This window comes from Lacerta agilis, chromosome 5, assembly GCF_009819535.1.
Source record: "Lacerta agilis isolate rLacAgi1 chromosome 5, rLacAgi1.pri, whole genome shotgun sequence".
In the NCBI taxonomy this organism is placed as follows: domain Eukaryota; kingdom Metazoa; phylum Chordata; class Lepidosauria; order Squamata; family Lacertidae; genus Lacerta; species Lacerta agilis.
The window spans coordinates 6,644,833-6,668,340 of NC_046316.1; the positions used below are offsets into that span (position 1 = coordinate 6,644,833).

At 49.7% G+C, this 23,508-nt stretch overlaps 1 protein-coding gene across 1 annotated transcript in view; it reads left to right on the forward strand.

Moving 5' to 3' along the window:
- VWF (von Willebrand factor) overlaps positions 1-23,508 on the forward strand; it is a 179,474-nt gene that overhangs the window by 60,948 nt on the left and 95,018 nt on the right. The window contains exons 21-27 of the mRNA XM_033148351.1: positions 730-870; positions 11,760-11,909; positions 13,715-13,855; positions 15,844-15,963; positions 18,031-18,187; positions 19,420-19,590; positions 21,590-21,725. Of these exons, the coding sequence (XP_033004242.1) occupies positions 730-870; positions 11,760-11,909; positions 13,715-13,855; positions 15,844-15,963; positions 18,031-18,187; positions 19,420-19,590; positions 21,590-21,725 (1,016 nt within the window). The remainder of the gene's footprint in view (positions 1-729; positions 871-11,759; positions 11,910-13,714; positions 13,856-15,843; positions 15,964-18,030; positions 18,188-19,419; positions 19,591-21,589; positions 21,726-23,508) is intronic.

The following is a 23,508-nucleotide window of genomic DNA, read 5'->3' on the forward strand; positions in this document are numbered from 1 at the left end:
TCATGGATGAGAACCCCACCTGCAGTTAGGGGAAAGGGCAGAATTGGTGGCAACTATAAAGTTTTGCTGAGTATCAAGGCCAAACAAAACTGATGGACCCCTGGATAGAGTTGCAGAGCTGTGTTCCAGTGCCCGGGACAAGATGATGCTATTTAGAAACAGGAGAGAGAGAAATAGGTTGTCCTTTAGCAATCTTGCATGCTGACCGTTAATGGAAATCCCTTTCCGAATCGGTGGGACTCATCCATCTATAAATGCATACAAGATTCTGAAAGGAAAACCTTTTACATTAAATTGGTTTTTTAACCGCTATGCCCAGGTCCAATTCCTGTGCTCCGCAGCAGCCTAAAAGCCAGTTCTGGTGGTTTGCAGTGCTGTAACTGTATGGACCTAAATTGGCTTTCTCCATTTGTGGGTGGATGTTTTGTATTCACACATAGATTGCAGCAGTGATGTGTGAATGGAGGCATCAGAGAGAGGAGACACATGGGTATGATCAATTTCCGCAACTGATTTTTTTACTTACAGCCCAAAGTGCAGAGAAAAAAAGATCTCAGGTTACTGTTCTTAAATCTCAAGATACTCAGATTTTAATGGTAAACCCTACACTTGTGGTCCCTGTTATTTATTTAATAACATTCGTATAACACAGTTGTCAATAAAACCTCAGGTAATATCTGTGTGCGTGTTCAAAACATCTGTCATCAATGCCGCTTCCCTTTCTTAAAGGATTACTGTGATGGTAGCGATGATTCTGGAACCTTTCGAGTACTCATTGCCAATGAGGGGTGTAGCTTCACAGGAGAGACGTGCACTAAAAGGATTAGCATTCTCTTTGACAGTGGAGTGATTGAGCTGTACAACGGAGATGTAAGTAATAATAATAATAATAATAATAATAATAATAATTTATTTATACCCCACTCATCTGGCTGGGCTTCCCCAGCAGCCACTCTGGGTGGTTTCCAGCAAAATATTAAACACAATAATCCATCATACATTAAAAGCTTCCCTAAAGAGGGCTGCCTTCAGATGTCTTCTAAAAGTCTGGTAGTTGTTTATTTCCTTGACATCTGGTGGGAGGGCGTTCCCCAGGGCGGGCGCCACCACCGAGAAGGCCCTCTGCTTGGTTGGTTTGTAGCATGGGTCCTACAAACACATCTCACTGGTGTCAAAGGTCTGGGTAAAGAGTTGTGTCTTCAGTATTCACTGGAAGCTGTATAATTTTCTACGTGTAATTTGGCCCTGATAATTTTTATCAGTCTGGTAGTTGTTTTTCTCTTTGACATCTGGTGGTAGGGCATTCCACAGGGCGGGTGCCACTACTGAGAAGGCCCTCTGGCTGGTAACCTGTAACTTGGCTTCTTGCAGTGAGGGAACCGCCAGAAGGCCCTCAGCGCTGGACCTCAGTGTCCGGGCTGAATGATGGGGGTGGAGACGCTCCTTCAGATATACTGGACCAGAGCCATATGAACCCCTTATCATTACTTCAGTCCCATTGTGGAGGAGCAAGCCTTATAATCCTTTTCTAAAAAGTGTGTCCCAAGAACATTTGACTTGGTTAATATGCTACACTAGCTCTCAGTGGTGTCGTTGTTAAAGGCAAGGCATTCCATATTGCTAACTTTGCAGTGGGGCAGGACTTTCTGGGCTTGTTCCTGCATATTAGCCCAAGAATTGGTTTTCTGTGTTGGCGCTCGTGGGTGCCTTAAATATGTCAAAAATCCCCCCCTGCTCTCCCACCCACCAAGATAATCCATGTTAACCAGTTGTGGTGACAGTAACTGTTGTGTATTGATTCAATGGTTTTTATATCTGTACAGTGGTACCTCGGGTTAAGTACTTAATTCGTTCCGGAGGTCCGTTCTTAACCTGAAGCATACTTAACCTGAAGCACCACTTTAGCTAATGGGACCTCCTGCTTCTGCTGTGCTGCCAGAGCACGATTTCTGTTCTTAAGCGGAGTTCACAACCTGAGGTACCACTGTATTACTATTGTCTGTACAGCGGTGCCTCGCAAGACGAAATTAATTCATTCCGTGAGTGTTGTCGTATAGCGGAAATTTTGTCTTGCGAAGCACGGTCGGAGGAAGCGCGTTTTTACGAAAGAAAAAGAAATCGCAAAACGTTTTTGTTTTGCGAGTCATGGCCATAGGAAAATTCGTCTTGCGAGTCACCCTTTCGTTAGCGAATGCCTTTCGTCTAGCGAGTTTTTCGTCTAGCGAGGCATTCGTCTTGCGAGGTACCACTGCATTCGCATTAGGGTAAAGTAACTGCCTTCCTGTTCCAGAAGTAACAGCTACTGTTGGGTCATTTAAGCTGCTGTATTCGGATACTCAGTCTTATTGGTTTCCATCAAAAGGCAGCGTTGTGATTGCTTGAAATTGTTCCCTCCAAAATGTATCCCTTTCTAGCAAGTTCCCCGTCCCTATAAATGTAGCTTCCCTCTCCTCAGTTAGTCTTGTCTTGTGGCCTGAATAAAGAATTGTTACATGAAGAAACTTTCTCCTGCTTACTATGTCAGAGAGCGGAAATCACTTACCGAAATCGCTAACCCCACACTACAACAGTAACCATTTCCAAAGAGCAGGTAAAGTTGTTAGGGCACATTTGAGCCCCACAAGCTTCTGTTATTCAGAAAGTAAATTCAGAAGCAAACGCTAACTGACGGCACTTCTTTGAAAAGTATCTACTGCATTGCAGCAGTCTGGAAACCTGGAATACAACAAGAGAGGCTAGTTAATGAAGGGTGAATTGTTACATAAAGTGCAAAGTGCTTCCTTCTTCCTTGCATTTAAAATACCGGTATCACTACAGTCTTACCTTGGAAGTCGAACAGAATCCGTTGCAGAAGTCTGTTCGACTTCCAAAACGTTCAGAGGTGGAGTTTCTGATTGGCTGCAGGAAGCTCCTGAAGCCAATCAGAAGCCACGGAACGTTCGGGTTCCAAAGAACGTTTGCAAACTGGAACACTCACTTCCGGGTTTGCGGCGTTCGGGAGCCAAAATGTTCGAGTCGCAAGGCGTTCCGGATCCAAGGTAAGACTGCACTGGGGCTCCAGTTCTATCTCACACTTCCCCCAAGCTGAGAACTTTAGGACAGATCTGGCCAAAATAGCCACCAGATTCTTTCCCAAGAAATTCGGGGGTGGGGAGAAAAGGCTGATGGGGGGGGGAAAGGCATAATTTTCAAGAGAAGGCAAAATCCAGGAGGCAAGAGGCTTCAGGTATTTAGCCCTCTGTGAAAAGCAAATTTTGGGTTGACCAGGAAAAATAATAATTCTGTAGATGGCCCCCTTGCTCTTCCCTCCTTTCAACCACATGTTATGCAAAGGAAATCAGAGGGTCCACCCCACTTTGCATTTCCCCCTCACACAGAAAAAGGAAGAACAAAAGACCGAGCCCCCTTCCAGAGGGCAGAGTTCAGCTGTTTGTCTTGGGCATTGTAACAGCCAGGAATGTCGCTGCATTCATCCTTCACAGATCTCCAGTGTGTTATAGAATTACCATTACCTAAACTTCCGAAAGTGCTGTATTATCCCTGGAATACTAGAGCTTTGCAAACTTTTTTTTTTGCAGTGAAATCTGAAGCCACACAACTCTTCTTTGTTTTGGGGTTTGAACACACAAAGAATGGCTGCCACCAATTTTTTTCGCCCCATTCAAAAATTTCCCTTTTAAGTTGCACGGGAATAAAGAAGAGCACTTCTGTTTATTTGAAGACGCAAACAATTCAGTTTTTAAGAAGCTCAAATGAATTTACACCAACAAAGGGCACAATATTTTAAAACACATAAACTAGCAGCTTGCTGGCCTGGATAACTCTGTTCCTCTGCCTCAGGTCACACTGGCCATTAAATGGTGGAGAGGAGCTGTGCCATCTTCAGGAAATAATAATAATAATAATAATAATAATAATAATAATAATAATAATAAATTTACCAGTTAGGCACATGGAGTGTGTGTGTGTGTGTGTGTGTGTGTGTGTGTGTGAGAGAGAGAGAGAGAGAGAGAGAGAGAGAGAGAGAGAGAGAGAAACAATAGATATTTATAGAGCCAGTGTGATGTAGTGGTTAAGAGTGGTAGACTCATAATCTGGTGAACTGGGTTTGCATTTCCGCCCCTCCACATGCAGCTGCTGGGTGACCTTGGGCTAGTCACACTTCTCTGAAGTCTCTCAGCCCCACTCACCTCACAGAGTGTTTGTTGTGGGGGAGGAAGGGAAAAGGAGAATGTGAGCCGCTTTGAGACTCCTGAGATAAGAAGGAAATGACTGTCTAAGCTGAGCTTTTTCAGCAGGCTCCTCAGAAGCATCTGGCTAGTGAGGACGAGTGGCCGAATTCTGCACTGAACCAATCTTGCTTGCTCTGTTCACCCAGGCTGCTGCTATGCTTGTGCACCACGAACATTGGTTCAGCCAGAAGTAGATACAACATAAATTTTCCTATCCTTCTGGGATAGCTGGATGAGAGATCCAACAGGAGCCATGACTTGCTCCTAGAAAAGTTGCATGAAGCTGCAATCCTATACCTACTTACCTCTGAGTGAACATGCGTAGGTTGCACTTGTTACGGAAATTCTCCCGAGCAAACTCATTGGGGTATGGAGTGATGCCCTTAAGGGAACCCATCTCTCTGTCATGATCCAGTAGGTGAGATACCACGTGCACAGGGAAATGCCTCAGCGGGTAATCTCTGGGTGCTTCAGGAAGCCACTAGGCTAATATCCCTCAGCTGGGGTCCCATTGTTCTCTCCCAGATAAGTGCTCAAGGTATCCTTGCCAATACTTAACACCCATTCACATTGGCCCAGGGCTATCTCCCTGATATTGCTCTGTTTCCCCCATATGCTAATCTTGTTTTTCCTATATGTTAATCATGTATAGCCCTTCCTTTTCGTGACGTAGTAATGATGTTTCCAAACTGTATTCTGGGATATGATAGGAGTTTTTTAAAGTTCTTGTAACGCTGCTCTGGGTGTGCAGTTTTGACTGTAACCTATTGCTCAATAAACCCTGTCTTGTCCTTGCTCCAGTGGCTGGACTTCTATTATTTAACTCCACAGAAACCAGTGGGCTTATCCCCAAGGGCCAGGTGCCTGGGCAGTTCCACACCTGGGATTTTCCGTTTACACACTGCAGAACAATTTTTTTGCATGGTGTGACACTTGATGATGGGCACTATGGACATAGATAATGACTGGGTTCTTGGCTGAGTTTTGTCTAACAGGATATTTTTGAAGCAGAAGAGGGGAAAGTATCTTCAATCTGCTTGATGGAAAGAGCTTCTAGGCTATTGCAGAGCTGAACTAAAGCTGTGTTTATGCTACTCCTTCCTGTGCGCTTGTTGTACATCTTTAAACCTCACGGCTAGTAAACTTTGCTACTCCCTTTAGCCAACAGTGAAGCAAATTCAAACTTATTTTATTTAAAATATTTCTAAACTGCCCTTCGTCCACTAGGGCAGTGTGATGGCCTGGGAGTCAGACTCTGATGCTGAACCTGAGGGATCCCAGCCTGCACGGGATTCCCCGCCTCCAGAACCAGCTGAGCCGGGGCCAGGGCTTGAGCCTGAAGGATCCCCACCTGTGCTGGATCCCCAGGTGCAGGCATCAGCAGAGTCTGCTCTGGCTCCTGATGGGAGGGAGGACCCATTGCCTGCAGGTGCTCCACTCCCAGCCTCTTCAGAGGAAGCTGAGGCATCCCCTGGGTCCAGTAACCCACCATCCTCTCCTGAGCTACAGAGGCTCAGGGCAGAGAGGCGAAGGGAGTTAAGTGTCTGCAGGAGGAGTGCTCGCCTCCAGGCCCGGAGGAGAGGCGAGTCTCCGGAGGATCGGGACCGCCCTAAGCATAGGGCCAGATAAAAGCCAGCCAGACCCAGCCCAAGTTGCGTGAGCAACTTAGTTGCAAGCGTGTGCTCAACCTGCAACCTTGTGCCTGAACCTGCCTTGGACCTTGATCTGCTCCCTGCCTCGCTCCCTGCCGGATTGACCTCCTTTGGACCCCTAGACCCAGGACTGGATTTGGACCTCGCTTCATGGACAAACCCTTGGGGCCAGCACAGTTTGCTCACGCCACACCCGCACTCCCCCTTCGCTGGGGTGCGTTCGGGAGGAACTAGTAGCCATGGCTGACCAGGCGGCTGCGCTGGTGGCATTGGCCCAGGAGAACCAGGCCTTGACCCACACCGTGCAGCAGCTAAGCAATGTGGTTACGGCGCTTCAGCAGCGTTTGGATGCCTTACTGGCTCCTGGGGCCGCAGCCCCAGCTCCTGGCAAGTACCCAGTGGCCCTGCCAGAGAAATTTGATGGGTCCCCAGCCAGCTTTCCCATGTTTCTCGCCCAGGCCAAGCTGTATATTCAGGGGCGAGCTCGGGATTTCCCTGACGATCGCACTAAGGTGCACTTCCTGATCAGCTTGCTGAAGGACCAGGCGGCCAAGTGGGCGTTGCCGCTGCTCCGGCAAGACTCCCCCTTGCTGACAGACTATACGGGGTTTTGCAATCATCTGGAAACCACGTTCGCCAACCCTCAGAAGGGGAGTCAAGCCAATCGGGCAATTCGGCGGTTGAAACAGGGCAAGTCCACAGTGGCCACCTATGCCACGGAATTTCGGCTGCTGGCGCAGGACTTGACCTGGAACGACTCTGCCCTGCGGGACCAGTATCTCGAGGGACTTTCAGACGAGATACTGGATCAGCTGGCCACGTTGGATCGCCCTGCCACACTGGATGCCCTCATCCAACGGAGTCTGCAGATAGACGATCGGTTGGAGGACCGTCGCCAGGCCCGGGGCCGCCGGCACTCCGGCCTCCTGGCGCCGGTGCTTCCCTGCAGTTCCGTGGCCAGAGCTGAGTCATTGGAGGAGCCGATGCAGCTCGGGGCAGCGCGGCCTCGCCTCTCCCCCTCGGAAAAGACTCGGCGTCGGGAGGGGAACCTGTGTCTCTACTGCGGTGGGAGTGGACACTACGCCCAAACCTGCCCTGAGAAACGCCAGCCGCAGGGAAAACGGCCAACCCCAGTAGCCGATGGCCCAAGCTACCTGGGGTCCCAAGCATCGCATGATGGGCCCTCACCAGTGGAATTGCAACACCTCATGATACCGGTGCGTCTATACCCCCCCGGTGGGCCCTGGATTCTCACCCACGCTCTGGTGGATTCGGGGGCAACCCGCTCCTATATGGACTCTGCCTTCGCCACTCAGCATCAGGTGCCGCTTCAGAACAAGCCGGAACCAGTACAGGTGGAGGCAATTGACGGACGGCTCCTACGCTCGGGCGCTGTTACTCGGGAGACCCAGCCCCTGGTCCTGTGCTACCAGCAGCACCGGGAGGTGCGAACCCTGGACATTGCCACCATGCCCCGGTTTCCCCTGGTGCTTGGGATGGACTGGCTGGAGTCGCACAACGTTCAGATCGACTGGGTCAATCGGACGGTACGCTTCCCAGACCCGGGTTCCCATGCTCAGTCCGAGTTAGTAGCAGCTGCCCCCATGGGTCAGGCTTTGTCAACGCTCCCTGCTGTGTACCAGGACTATTTAGACGTGTTCGAGGAACAGGGAGCAGACAAGCTGCCGCCTCATCGGTCCTTCGACTGCGGCATAGACCTACAGCCTGGGGCGCCCCTGCCTGTGAGCCGCTTATATTCTCTTTCGGAGCCAGAGCGTGAAGCCTTGCAGGACTTCCTTCGCAAGAACCTGGAACGCGGGTTCATTAGGCCCTCTACCTCACCCACTGCCGCTCCTGTACTCTTCGTTAAGAAGAAGTGTGGGGAGCTTCGCCTCTGCCATGACTACCGGGCCCTGAATAAGATCACCATCCCAGACCGGTACCCCTTGCCCCTTATTGCAGAATTGCTGGAGCGGGTGCAGGGGGCACAGATGTTCACCAAACTGGACCTCCGAGGGGCCTACAACCTGATTCGGATCCGTGCCGGGGACGAGTGGAAGACTGCATTCGGGACCCGGTATGGGCAGTTTGAATACCTGGTTATGCCGTTCGGATTATGCAACGCGCCCGCCGTGTTTCAACGGTACATCAACCACGTGTTCCAGGACTTGCTAGACAAATACGTGGTGGTGTACCTAGATGATATTCTGGTTTATTCCCGTGACCCAGCCCGTCACGAGAGTCATGTTCGGTCCGTGTTGCAGCGCTTGCGGGAGCACCGACTGTACGCCAAGCTCAGCAAGTGCGAGTTCCACCAGCGGTCAGTAGACTTCCTTGGACACCGACTCTCCCCTGACGGGGTGCAGATGGACCCTGGGAAGGTGGCTGCGGTTCGAGAGTGGGCAGCGCCCCGGAACCGCAAGGACTTACAGCGGTTCCTAGGGTTCGCCAACTATTACCGGACCTTCATTGCAGATTATGCTCATCGCACCACCCCATTAACCCGACTGCTGCGCCCCAAGACGCCCTTCTCCTGGGATGAGGAGGCTGAAGTGGCATTTCAGGGGTTGAAAGCCTGTTTCCAGAGGGCGCCGATTTTACAGCATCCTGATCCCTCTCGTCCCTTCGTGGTGGAGACTGATGCCTCCAGTACGGCTCTCGGTGCCATCCTGTCTCAGCAACAAGGACCCGAGGCGCCACTGTTACCCTGCGCTTATTACTCCCGGCAGCTCCTTCCGGCGGAGCGTAACTATACCGTGTGGGAGCGGGAACTACTGGCCATCAAGGTGGCCTTTGAGGTCTGGCGCCATCATCTTGAGGGGGCACGACACCCGGTGGAAGTGAGAACGGACCACCGGAATCTGGAGTACCTCCAGACCACCCGCAAGTTGAACCAAAGGCAGATCCGGTGGGCGCTGTTTTTCTCCCGGTTCCAGTTCCGGATCCGCTACATCCCTAGCTCCCAAAACCGGAAAGCGGATGCCCTGTCCCGGAAACCTGAGGACGTCGCAGACACTGTACAGCAGGCAGTACCGACGACTATCTTACCACCAGCCGCATTCCTGGCCACTCAGGAGGCCAAGCCGCTGCAGGCTCGGGTGCGAGAACAGCAACGGGTCGACGCTTGGGCACAGGAACGGCTCCGGGAACTGTCTGACGGGTCATGCCCTCGATATCCGGGGCTGGCCCTGCACCAGGGCCTACTGCTGCACCAGGGTCGTCTATACATCCCACCAGGACCATTGCGGGCTGAGGTTCTCCAGATGTCCCACGATGCCCCAGCAGCAGGGCACTTTGGGCGGTACCGGACCACCCATCTGGTAAGCCGGGAGTTCTGGTGGCCCCGCCTGAAGGCTGATGTGGCACGCTATGTTGCTGGTTGCGATGTCTGCCGGAGGGCCAAGGGTCCTACCGGACGACCCCCCGGTCTGCTCCAGCCATTACCAGTCCCACCGCGTCCCTGGCACACGGTCTCGCTGGACTTTGTGGTGGACTTGCCCCCATCTCGTCACTGTACCTGCCTCCTGGTTTTCACGGACCATTTCACTAAGATGGTGCACTGTGCCCCCTGCCCGTCCATACCCACAGCTAAGGAAACGGCTCAACTGTACTTGCAGCACATCTTCCGCCTGCATGGCCTGCCCGAGCGTGTGGTTTCTGACCGCGGCGTCCAGTTCACATCCCACTTCTGGCGAGCCCTGCACCAGACCCTTGGGACGGAGGTCTGTCTATCTTCGGCCCACCACCCGCAGACCGATGGCCAGACGGAACGGGCAAATGCGGTGCTGGAGCAGTACCTCCGGTGTTACTGCAGTTTCCAGCAGGATGACTGGGTCGATCACTTGCCATTGGCGGAGTTCGCCTACAACAATGCAGTGAACGCCTCCACCCAGCAGACCCCGTTCCAGGCCTCCTACGGCTACCATCCTCGTTTGTTCCCGGACGTGCTGCCAGCTTCCGCGGTCCCCGCAGTGACAGACTGGCTTCAGGAGCTTCAGTCCCAGCAACAATTATTGATGGAGCAACTGCGCCAGGCCAAGGACGCATACAAGGCCCAGGCTGACCGACATCGTCAGGAGGGGCCAGAACTCCATGTTGGCGATCGGGTGTGGCTCTCTACCCGTCACCTGCATCCTTCTCGGCCCTCACGGAAGCTGGATGCACGGTTTGCCGGCCCATTCACCATCACTGCGCAGGTGTCGCCGGTGGCGTTTCGCCTCCAGTTACCTCCATCGCTCAAGGTTCACCCAGTGTTCCACCGGTCCCTACTTAGTCCAGTCGCCCCGCCCGACGAGTTCCACCCAGACAATCCACGACCGCAGCCAGTTTTGGTTGAGGGGGAGCCTGAGTACGAGGTGGAGCGCATTCTCGACTCACGATACCGCAGGGGGAAGCTCCAATACCTCATCGACTGGAAGGGGTATGGGCCTGAGGATCGTTCATGGGAACCAGCGGAAAACGTCCACGCACCTGCCTGCCTCCGTGATTTCCATGCAGCTTACCCCAGCAAGCCTGGTCCGGCCCCTCGGTTGAGGGGGGGGCCTGGGAGGGGGGATGGTGTGATGGCCTGGGAGTCAGACTCTGATGCTGAACCTGAGGGATCCCAGCCTGCACGGGATTCCCCGCCTCCAGAACCAGCTGAGCCGGGGCCAGGGCTTGAGCCTGAAGGATCCCCACCTGTGCTGGATCCCCAGGTGCAGGCATCAGCAGAGTCTGCTCTGGCTCCTGATGGGAGGGAGGACCCATTGCCTGCAGGTGCTCCACTCCCAGCCTCTTCAGAGGAAGCTGAGGCATCCCCTGGGTCCAGTAACCCACCATCCTCTCCTGAGCTACAGAGGCTCAGGGCAGAGAGGCGAAGGGAGTTAAGTGTCTGCAGGAGGAGTGCTCGCCTCCAGGCCCGGAGGAGAGGCGAGTCTCCGGAGGATCGGGACCGCCCTAAGCATAGGGCCAGATAAAAGCCAGCCAGACCCAGCCCAAGTTGCGTGAGCAACTTAGTTGCAAGCGTGTGCTCAACCTGCAACCTTGTGCCTGAACCTGCCTTGGACCTTGATCTGCTCCCTGCCTCGCTCCCTGCCAGATTGACCTCCTTTGGACCCCTAGACCCAGGACTGGATTTGGACCTCGCTTCATGGACAAACCCTTGGGGCCAGCACAGGCAGTGTACAATAAACCCGAAGAAAACTTCAACTATACTTGATAAATAGTTATTGCAAGACCCCAGAAATGCCCTGTACACTCTTCTCACAACTGATCCTATACAGGTGAAACTCGAAAAAATTGAATATCGTGGAAAGCTTCATTTCTTTCAGTAATTCAACTTAAAAGGTGAAACTAATATATGAGATAGACTCATGACATGCAAAGCGAGATATGTCAAGCCTTTATTTGTTATAATTGTGATGATTATGGCGTACAGCTGATGAGAACCCCAAATTAACAATTTCAACTTTGGGGTTTTCATCAGCTTCACGCCATAATCATCACAATTATAACAAGCAAAGGCTTTACCTACCTCGCTTTGCATGTCATGAGTCTATCTCATATATTAAACTCCAGTAGCTAATGAAAACAATTGCTTACATAAATGGACTTTTCCACGATATTCTGATTTTTCGAGTTTCAGCTGTAAAGGCTGTTCCCTGTAATGTCTTACCACTTGGGGAAGTGGGAAAGCATACAGCATGTAAGAGACGTAGGCTGAGCTGGTCCTTTGCCACTGGCATCCACATTTTTGGGTCTGTGGAGAGGGCAGGATCTCCCACAAGCCCACAGTGCTGAACACAAGTGCCAATCACTGACGGTGCTCCTGCAATTGTGTATGGAAGTAACCTATAGCTCCATTGCTGAAGTTTCTATTTATATTTTTCTGATGAAGGTCAACATCTTGGCACCTCCTAGAGAAGAAGTCAACTTTGAAGTCTTGAAGTCTGGGCGTTACTACATCTTGTTGCTGGGTGGAGGAAGAATCGCTCTCACTTGGGATCGAGACATGGGCATTACGGTTATCCTGAAAGAGAACTATAAAGTAAGTTCACTCTGGTTTATTTCGAAATGTGTGTGTGTGTGTGTGTGTTTATGCCAGCCACTCTGTGTCTTCTCACTGAGGTCCACAAAGGTGGCTTAAACAGTACAGAGCATTCAAATGTACAGCATTCCCATGTTTCTGGGTATACATTTTCCCAATCAACTGACACCATTCGGACTGGAGAAAGGAAGATAGTGATGGAGGCAGGCCAAGGCATCATCAGGGACTGATGGAGGAAAACTCATGCTGCATCTGACAGAACACAGGATAGAGAGCATGGTTCAGCCCAGCTCAGAGCAGACCCACTGAAATTAATGGACCCAGGCTAGTGGCGCAGGGTGCCAGGGCACCAAGTTCTGGAAGGTGCCAGGGAAGAGGTGGAGGCTGGACACAGTGCCTCCCGGCATAAGCTCGCCGCCCTCGCCTGCCTCCACCATGCCACGCCGAAGTAGCGCGGCACGAAGCAGCCAGCTGAGCTGGGAGGTACTGCGTCCATCCTCCGTCCTCAGAGGTACCGTCCTCTCTAAAAAAAGGTCTACAACTCTAGGAAACGTGTGTGTGTGTGCCGGAGGGAGCTTTGCACCACGGCGCCGGGTATGCTTAAGATAGCCCTGAATGGACCTAACTTAATCATGTTCACTGATTTCAGTGGATCTCCTCTCAGTAAAACTTAGTTGAATTGCATCCTTTCTTAATTGCATATGAGATCCAATGGGGTAGTTGCTATAGTGTTTGGCTTTGAATTGGGGAGACTCAGAACTGGATTAAACCCTTTGGAGGACCCTAGGCAGTCAAAATATCTGGGGTGGGTGGGTGGTGATTGCAGATTATCTCCTAGTGGGATAACATTGAACTAAGAAAGCTTGATTGTAATTTTCTTTCAAGATTAAATCAATATTATTTTGATTTGTTGTCTCAGGGCCCAACAAATCTGCCTACTCTGCCTATTTGGTAACCCGGCACTGAGGAGACTGAGGTTCAGAGCCCACCTCAGCCATGAACTTGGGCCAGTCCCTCCCTCTCAGCCTAACCTGCCTTGTTCTGAAGATAAGAGAACATGGGGTGAATTACATTTCACCTCCACACTGCCGTGAGCTCCTTGGACCTAATCACCATCACCATCAATTTATTAAACAACTTTGTCAATGCGGTGTGCATTAAAGATAATTAATAACAGCTGAAATCACAAAAAGGGCAGATGCACTGAAAGCGAAATTAAAACAATTCAAAGTAGACATTTGTGATAGAGGCCCACTTATTGGAAAGCCTGCCGGAACAAATATATTTTCAGTTGTTCTCAGAGCTCTCTGACCTCAGCTTCTCTCCGTATGAACCAACTCAGGCCCAGTAATTATCTATCTGAGGCCCTTCGTCGTGTGCCTCTTCCATGAGACACCTGGAGGGTGGCAAAACAAGAACGGGCTTTTTCTCAGGTGACTCCCCATTGTGGAATGCTCTCTCCAGAAATGCTCACCTGGCACCTTTGTTACATATCTTTAGGCAAAAACCTTCCTAAGTTAACTAATTAGGAATCTAATTTAACAATCTATGGCCTTTTGAATGGTGGTGATGGGGTGTTACTGTTTTTGTTTGTTATTATGATATGCATTTTATGTTTTTATATTCTAAACTCCCCTGTGATTCTTGAATGAAGGACAGTACAGACATTTAGTAAATAATAGTAGTAGTAGTAGTAGTAGTAATAATAATAATAATAATAATAATAATAATAATAATATCATCAGAGTGAAAAAAACCATTCTTGTTGAATAAATGTACATGATTGTGGTTTGTTTATTTTCAAGGATAAAGTATGTGGTCTGTGTGGCAATTTTGACGGTATCCAAAACAATGACTTGACCAGCAGCAAAAACCAGCTTGAAGTGGATCCAAGTGACTTTGGGAATTCCTGGAAAGTTAATTCGCAGTGTGCTGATGTCACAAAGGTATGGTTGGTGTGAACAGAATGGGAAGGGGGCAGAATCACCTGTCCACACTTCCACTTTTAAAATCTCCAGATAGATAGGTCTAGTGAATGGTCTGGATGTGCCTAATGTTCTAGGACTTGTGTGCGGCCCTGATCCTTGCCTCATGGGTATGACTTGGAGAATTGTCTAAGCCCCCCTAACACCTTTCAACAAAGAATCTGTCAGGGATCTGCTCAATGCGGCCAGGCAAGGTTGCGGTAGGTACAGGCAACCCCAGCCACTCCTATCTAGTGATACGTCTCCCAGCAGTTTGTCCAGTACTTCCCCTGGGGAGGAAGAGTCATCCTCAGGCAGCCAGGTGGAGCGCGGGCTCCAGGATGTTGCTCAGAGACCCAGTACCGTCCGGCAGAGCCGCTCTGAGGGGGAAATGCCACTTCCGTCACCTGAGCTGCGCAGAGGGGTCAAGAGACCGGGGAGGCGGCACTTTAGGGTGCCAAAATTCCTATGTTGGGGTTGTAGCAGAAAGCAGGCACTTCCGGATTCTTCGAGCGACTAGGCAGTCATGTTTTTAGGTAGCTCCGCACTGTAAATAGTTTTACACAATAACACTGTTAAAAGACAAGACGGACTTTGTCGTTACTCGTGACCAACCCCCTTGCGGACCTGACAGAATCCAATCAAAGAAGAATAAATAATTCTGAAGACAAAATCAGTACATGTTGACAGTTGTGGTGTGTTTGCCTTGAAGTTTGCACCAACCATGATTTTATTGTTGGGGATTAAGATAAAATAGTTATGATTGGGAGTCTGGTGAAAATAATAATTTATGAAGTCTTCTAATGCTTCAGTATGAAATTAAAAACTGAGTTGTGAACATTATACACAATAGTGTATTAGTGTATTATACTGAGAAGCTGGCTTATCATGGTTTCCAGTTTGTTATCCATATTTGGAGGTCCCACAGTGGGTGGCGCTGTGGTCTAAACCACTGAACCTAGGGCTTGCCGATCAGAAGGTCGGCGGTTCGAATCCCCATGATGGGGTGAGCTCCCGTTACTCGGTCCCTGCTCCTGCCAACCTAGCAGTTCAAAAGCATGTCAAAGTGCAAGTAGATAAATAGGTACCGCTCCAGCGGGAAGGTAAACAGCGTTTCTGTGCGTTGCTCTGATTCGCCAGAAGCGGCTTAGTCATGCTGGTCACATGACCCAGCCCCTTGGCCTATAGAACGAGATGAGCGCCTCAACTCCAGAGTCGTCCGCGACTGGACCTAAGGGTCAGGGGTACCTTTACCTTTATTTATAGCAAATTCTGCCATCATGGTTTTCAAATGTGCTTCATAACTTACCTATTTCCCTTTTTGTATGTAATAATAATAATAATAATTAATAATAATAATATTTATTATTTGTACACCGCCCATCTGGCTGGATTTCCCCAGCTACTCTGGGCGGCTTCCAACAAAAATCAAATACATTAAAATATCACACATTAAAAGCTTCCCTAAACAGGGCTGCCTTCAGGTATTTTCTGAATGTCAGGTAGTTGTTTATTCCCTTGACCTCTGATGGGAGGGCGTTCCACAGGGCGGGCACCACTACCGAGAAGGCCCTCTGCCTGGTTCCCTGTAGCTTTGCTTCTCACAGTGAGGGAACTGCCAGAAGGCCCTCAGCACTGGATCTCAGTGTCCGGGCTGAATGATGGGGGTGGAGACTTGTTAAAATTATGTACACTTGTTAAAATTATGCAGATAGAACAGGGTGCAAGAACTGCACAGCTACTTCCATGTGCCCAACCACAAACTGCTCGGCTTGCCACTTTCATTAAGAAATGAAATGTCAGATATTCAGATCTGTTCCTGTCTGTTTATTGGGATCCAGTGGTGACTTCCTAGATTGGATTATCACCGCTGTTGCTACATATAGGCTAAATAAATAAGCAGGTGAATGTTAAGTAGTCACATATGTTATAGTAATAACAACGTGTCAATATCGCTTCCCTTTGTTAAGCTTTCTCAGGGACAGAGCTTGGCATCTTCATTGTGCAATGGCAATGTGGTGAAGCAAGTGATGGTGGAAACATCCTGCAATGTCCTGAACAGCAATACCTTCAAAGAGTGTAAAAAATTGGTAAGAAGCCTGTTATCCAGTTCTCACTCTCTCTTTTGCTGGCTTCATTACCTAGACAAATACTTAGCAGCAGCAACATTTTTCTTCGTAATCCTTCATCCTATTGCCTGTGGGATCTAAGGGCTAAACTAGACATGGCGCCCATGACAACATGGTATGCTTAGTGGTGTTCTGCTGCATTTGCAGATGAAGAGGAGGGTGGGTTTTTTGTGGATGTAGGAGAGGAGAGTTGAATTCTCCTTTCTTCCCTCCATTGTCCAAGGCACTTTCCTCCCAGTCTAGCTCACTTCCCGTTATCAGACCCAGGAACACTCAGAAAATGGAGTTTGGACAAATAATCATAGAAATTAAGGTGGAGGCCACCCAGTTTACTCCGTTTGCTTTGTTTTAATTTTGAGGTGGTTAAAGCTGCCTTGAACTTATGGAAAGGTGAGTTTCCAATATTTTATGAAGAAATATAAGAAACATATTGTTGCAAAGAACAAGCAAATAAGAAGAATTCCTCAAAGAAGAACGAGTTGCTGCCAAGGGTTATCAGATAAGATAACCAGTCTTGACTTATTGGACCATCATTTTTGATACCAAATTATGGCCTGTATGTGGTTGAGTTTGGCCATCATGATAACGGGGAATGGCTGTTCAGGCTCCCACCCAACACAGAGAGAGACAGAGGCTCTTGCTTGTAAGAAAGGAAGAGGTATCCTGTCAGGCAAGCAATGGTGCTCAGTGCTCAGAAGTCATGCTTTGGGAATTCAGCAGCAGGGCAAGAAGTGACAGAGATGTCCCAACAAGTTTTCCCGCCCCTCCTGCCAGCTTTAAGAGGAGGCTTAGCATGCCTACTCAACTCAACTCTCCCTCTGCTTTTGGGAATGCTGAGATTGCCGGTGTGCATCCCATCGGGCAGGGTGGGTCTGCTGCCACCTGAAAAGGTGGCACCTGGTTCTAGGCAAACAAAGGCTGCACCCTTCTGTACAGCTGACAAAAGCCCTCCACAGCCCCCACTGAGACCCTCCACTCCGCAAGGAAGCTTGACAGGGAAACAGGGGCAGAGCAAGAGGGTGCATTGGGGGCGCTTCACCCTGGGTGCCACCCTGGAGGGGGTGACACTCGGCACACACACCCCCCCCATGATGCCCAAGCCGAGCCCCGCCGCTTGGTAAAAAGCACATGCCAATGGCTTGCTTGCAAACCTGCTTGGCGCGTGCTTTCCTTTTTCCAGCTGGGGCGGAGGCGAGGGGTGGGCCACTGACGCCCCTCCCTGGCCCACCCCTCGCCTCCGCCCACAGCTGTAAGCAGCAAAACACGTGCCGAGCAGGCTTGCTCGCGGTTTGCCAGCACCACCACTCCGCAGTGCGCATGCACAGCATCGCTAAGTAGCGCCGCATGCGTCGTACATAGCGCCGCATGCGTCGTATGTAGCGACGCTGCGCATGCGTGCTGCGGAGTGACACCCCGCCCCCGGGTGCCCCTGGGTTTGCCGCTCTGGGTGGCCAAGCGGCTTCCTTCACCGCTGCATGGAAAGACCACATACCAGCTCTGGCTTCCAAAGTGGCTGAGGTTTTGAGGGTTTCATGAAACAAGCAACATAAACAAGAAAAAGGGGTCCTTCCCTCAGTATAAGGGGAAGGATACACACACACACACACACGTATAGCAGTGGGTTGGGAGGGGGAGGGAAAAGACACATCTTCTCTTCCCCACTGTATAGAAACCTCCTCTCCTATGCTGCAATAAAGCACACAGGTTTCTGTCGTTTTCCTTCCTGCTCCTGTCACTCTCCTCAAGAAAGTGCCCTTCCACTTTGGGAATCCTGAATAAGCTTCCTGTTCCAAGGCAACTGAAGATCTGGACCAGAACCCTTTATAGCTCTATTCTTTCATTATTAACTTGAATTAAATCCTATTACACAGACAAGTTTAGAGTCTGAATTGGAAAGAAGCTCTCTCTCTCTCTCTCTCTTTGTGTGTGTGTGTGTGTGAGAGAGAGAGAGAGAGAGAGAACAATCCCTGGTTATTCAATACAATGGAAAGCTACTAGCACATTTAACCCATATGACTTTCTTTGTAGGTGGACCCTGAGCCATATGTGGATATCTGCCTGTATGACACCTGTGCTTGTGAATCCATTGGGGATTGTGCTTGCTTCTGTGACGTCCTAGCTGCCTACGCCCATGCCTGCGCACAGAAAGGGGTTGTGGTCCACTGGAGGTCTCCTAATCTATGCCGTAAGTGCTGGAGAGTTGAAGGGGGTGGTGGAATCGATCATCACGGCATGAGCGATGTGCACATTAAAAGCACTATCATACTAACTGTCATGGGATAAAGAATCATGGGAACTGAAGTGTTAGGGGTGCTCTGTGGCAAACACACCACACAGGATTCCTTGGGGGAAGCCAGGACTGTTAAACTCTGCAGTGTGGATGTGACCAGGGCCGTCTCATCATAGGGACTGGGTGGCGTGGCGCGCCAGGGCACCAGGCCCCCCAGAGGCGCCCCCGCGAGCCCGCCGGCATACCGGGCACCCCCTCCCCAGCCCGCCCCCGCTCCCATGGGCGGGCGGGCTGCAAGCCCGCCGCCCTCCGGAGCCCCAGCTGGAGTGCTGGAAAGGGCACACGAAGCCCCGCACCGCTCCAGCGCCACGCCCCTCATCCCCGCTCGCCCACCTCCCCTCCCGAGGGGCGGCCAGCGCGGGAGGGAGGTGGGCGGAGAGGTGGCATGCCGGGGGCGCCGAGGGATCGCCACGCCACGGCGGCCGATCCCTCTAAGACGGCCCTGGATGTGACCTCAATATGCAGCGCTTCCATTGGCAAAGGAGAGAGGGGTTTCATTTAATCCAAGTCTCTGTTCATTGCTGTTAATGGGAAATCTATCAAAAAACAAAAACAAAGAAATGGCCACCCGTGTTCTGCAGAATTGAGGCAACTGCGATGTTTTGGTTTGTGCTGAGATCTCATGCATATATCAGAGTGGCACAGCACACCTAGGGCATGATTAGGGATGGAACTCGCTGAAATTTTTGCATTCAACTAAATAGTAATATGTGTAAAAAGAAAGTGAAAGCATGAAAGACAGCCCTTTGTCCACTTTCTGGTTTTGTTTTTTTAAGTACTGAATTTGTGTGGATTTTTTTCGAATTTCCTAAATATATATATATATATAGTTAGGCTGAACCCGTGGCATAGAAACAAACCAGAACAAGGTCACTGAGTCCATCCCTAGATGGAATCTATAGCAGTGTGAAGTGAAGTTTCCAGTTTGAATCTCACTTCTTCCATGAACTCATAACCTCCATCTGCGATATGGTCATAACCGGTGCTGACACACTGCAGGCTTGTTATAAACGGGATCGTGCAAAGCACACCGAATACTCAGAAGCACTGTAAGATATGAAGCTTTGTTGTTGCTTCATGGCACAAGCATCCAGTTGTTCTTGTTGTTTTTTCTTCATATTTGGTAGCACAAAGTTGCGAAGACATGAACAAGGAAGGAGGAGGAGGAGGAGGAGGGTACCTGTGTGAGTGGCGATACAACAGCTGTGGCCCTGCCTGTCCAAAGACATGCCAGCACTTGGATCCAGTGGTCTGCCCTGTGAAGTGTGTCGAAGGATGTCATGTGCATTGTCCAACAGGCAAGTATGGTCCTTTGGGTGTGGACTGTGAGGGGTCCTATTCCCTCCCCTTCAATACTTCCCCCAACAGTGACTCTCCCTAAATTTCACTGACAAATAGGATGAATCCTTCAGTGTTCATATGGGAGTTGTCTCTGGGGTACTTCAGGGCTCTACGGTTGAAAACCCTTTTGCCACCTATGGGATCCTCCCTACCAGGGTTCCCAACTACTGCAGTTTGCCTCCCCTTTAGGCAAATAAGTGGCACACTTGGCTTCACTGTCCAGCCCTCTGTATGACAGGAGAATAAGCAAACAGTTTCCTCTTCCACAGGAAAGCTTTGTTCTCTCCTCTTAGTCACACCTCTTAAGGTACTGATACACTGCCAGAGTCAACCAACGTTTAAGCACATTTAACTTTATTAGGTAACTTGAAAACATGGATGTCTCGGGTTATCACTGGTACAAATCTTCTCATGTAATTCAGCTTTGTTATAATATTTCCTGCATCCCTTTAGCAATGGTAATGACCTTTCCTCCCATTCCCCAAAGCCTAACCTCGCATTTTCTCTCTCTAATCCTCCACCCCCAACTGCCAAACCCCCAACTGCCTTTCAACGGTTGTTCCCCCTCCTTTTAGAATGCCAACTAGCTCCGCCTCCCAGGGAACACCTACCTAAAATGGGAGTGATAGGTTAGCCCATGATGAACCTGAATCATCAGCAGGCATTATTCCGCCACATGGACGTACAGTGGTACCTCGACTTACAAATTACTCGGCATACGAATTTTTCGACTTACGAATGAAAAAAGTGCCCGCACGCCTAGGAATTTTTAGACAACCGAAGGACATCCGTTGGTGGTTTTAGATGGGGTTTACTCGACTTACGAATTTTTCCGAATTTTTCGTTTCCAATGCATTCCTATGGGGAAATTGTTTTTTTTCCCTCGACATACGAATTTTTTGACCTACGAATGTGCATTCGGAATGGATTAAATTCGTAAGTCGAGGTACCACTGTACTAGCTTAGCTTCTGCGATCAAAAGTGAAAATAAATTTTGCTATTAATCTCTGGTAGGGAACGGAAGGGATTGGTTTGGAGATTATTTGGGATTGCCCCTCTCATCAGCAGGAGGAGTCACGCAGATGATCTTGACTTCCTTCCTTACTGGCATCCACAGCAGGGGTGCCAACTTGAATAATATTTGGTGGGGGCAGGTAAGCCCCACCCCACATAATCAGTCACAAAACGCTGCACACACACACACTCACTCACTCACTCACCATGTGAATGGCAATGCATGTTAACGGGGGGGGGGGGCTCAAATATTTTATTGGTGGAGGCAAAGGGACCTTGGCCCCTATGAGTTGGCTTCTATGGTCCCCAGAGTAGGTAGAGATGAGACTGGCTGAGTTGTGCAACTGGACCACTTGTGGGTAACTTGATTCCTTCAGAAAGCGGATGTCCCATCCCACCCTCCCATCCTTATCATTGGTGCTTGGGAAGTGCAAGCGTAGAAATAATAATAATAATAATAATAATAATAATAATAATAATAATAATAATAATTTTTTATTTATACCCCGCCCATCTAGCTGGGTTGCCCCAGCCACTCTGGGCGGCTTCCAACAAAATATTAAAATACAATAATCTATCAAACATTAAAAGCTTCCCTAAACAGGGCTGCCTTCAGATGTCTCCTAAAAGTCTGGTAGTTGTTTTTCTCTTTCACATCTGGTGGGAGGGCGTTCCACAGGGTGGGTGCCACTACCGAGGAGGCCCTCTGCCTGGTTCCCTGTACCTTGGCTTCTCGCAGCGAGGGAACCGCCAGAAGGCCCTTGGCACTGGACCTCAGTGTCCGGGCTGAATGATGGGTCTGGAGACGCTCCTTCAGGTATACAGGACCGAGGCCGTTTAGGGCTTTAAAGGTCAGCACCAACACTTTGAATTGTGCTCGGAAACGATTTTTTGCTGACTGTTTCTTTTAAAAGCCCAACTTCTAAAATTGTTGTGAAACAGGGAAAATACTTGACGAGCTGTCAGAGTCTTGTGTCGATCTTGAAGAATGCCCGGTGTGTGAATTAGACAATCTCCGAGTTCCCCATGGGAAGAGGATCGTGTTGAATGTGGAAGATGCGGAGCTCTGCCGATCCTGGTAAAGCCTTTTTCTGAGCGGGGGGGGGGGGGCGCACAGGGTGAGCATGGGGAGCATGAGTGTATGCATGCAGTAACCCAAAGCAGTGAATTTCAGCATTGATTTTGCATGAAGGCACAAGTATTTAGTCAAGACTCCGGAAAAGTTTTCTGTTTTGGAGGAAGGACACCCTGCAAGTAAAAACCAGGTTCTGGATTGCAGAATCTTTCCTTATATAGCGTTTACGTTACATATCCGGGGGTTGATTTGAACGGGGATCCATGCCTATAGCTCCTTTTCTGAATGATGATTGCCCTTTGAATTCAGGGAGGAAATGCAGGCCTTGGTTATCAGCGCTGTAAAAATTGGATCATTTAAAACACTACATCGTTTGGGAGAAATTGCTCGCCTAGAATCCTATACCACAGTTTCCCCAGTGCCTGCTAATGATTTAACGTACATGGCAACACACTGTGACTTCTTCCTCCAAGCAGTTTTGGAATGTTATGTACGTTTGCCTCACCAGGGATACATCGCTGCACGTAGCTGTCACCTAATTTAGATGCCAGCGCCACCTGTGCAAACAATAGGAAACCATTTTTATAGCAAACATCCAAAGAAAATTGGAAGCTTGTAGAATGTCATGCACCAAATATTTGCACCAGGATTAAAATAATAAATTGCAATAGTTCTGTAAATCAGTGTACTCATTCCAATAATTCTTAGCCACAACAGCATTACGTCATCTCCAATGATGTCAGTGGATTATGTGCTGCTATTGTTCCGAAGCCTCAGCTCAGTCCTTGTCATTAGGAAGAACTTCCTGACAGTGAGAGCTGTTCGACAGTGGGATTTGCTGCCAAGGAGTGTGGTGGAGTCTCCTTCTTTGGAGGTCTTTAAGCAGAGGCTTGACAGCCATCTGTCAGGAATGCTTTGATGGTGTTTCCTGCTTGGCAGGGGGTTGGACTGGATGGCCCTTGTGGTCTCTTCCAACTCTATGATTCTAGGATGGGGCAAGACAAAGGCAGAAGGAGAGGAAGGCAAAAGCGTCACACTCCGGTGGGTGTCCTCAGGGGTTGGGGTGTAGGGGCCCTGCCGGTAAAAGCCTCTTGCATGTTTAGACCTTTTAACCAGACCCTAGAAATAAATTCACACATGACTCAGATATTTGGTGTGGTTTTGGCATAAATTTAGGCCACAACTTTATTGATTACAATCAAGTGAGTGGTTGCATAGGCTCTGATTCGACTAGCTCCCTGCACCCTTGCAGGCAGCGCTGTCCCAGAGCTCCATCATAGGACAGCCAAGGATGAACACCAGGGACAGCTGATGGCAGGAGTGGCCGGTCAGACACCCTGATGTCCCCCGGACTTGGGCACGGGCATGGCCCCTTTCATGGTTTGCCAAACCAGTGAGTCCCTGGATTCCTTTAGTGGAATACCCTTCGCATAGGAGTGGCCAGACCGTTCCGCCACCCCTATCACCTGAACCAGAGCCTATCCACAACCTTACAAGTTGTGATGATTTGCTATGTGGCAGGCGAAACCCAAATGGCAACAGGCAATCAGCCAAGTGGGGAAAATTCCTGCCGTGCCCCTGTCCCAACGACAGACGACACACGACGGCATAGCAAGGTCAAGCACAAGCCCTAAATATAGGGAGAGGTGGGCGGGTGTTCTGATGCACTGGCCCAAAGAGGAAGCTCGGTGACACATGCATGGGCTTATGTAGGTCCCTCGATCCATTTGGCTAGCATCCCATTGGCCAGATTAAACCCAGCATTGAGGGACCTACCAATAGGGAG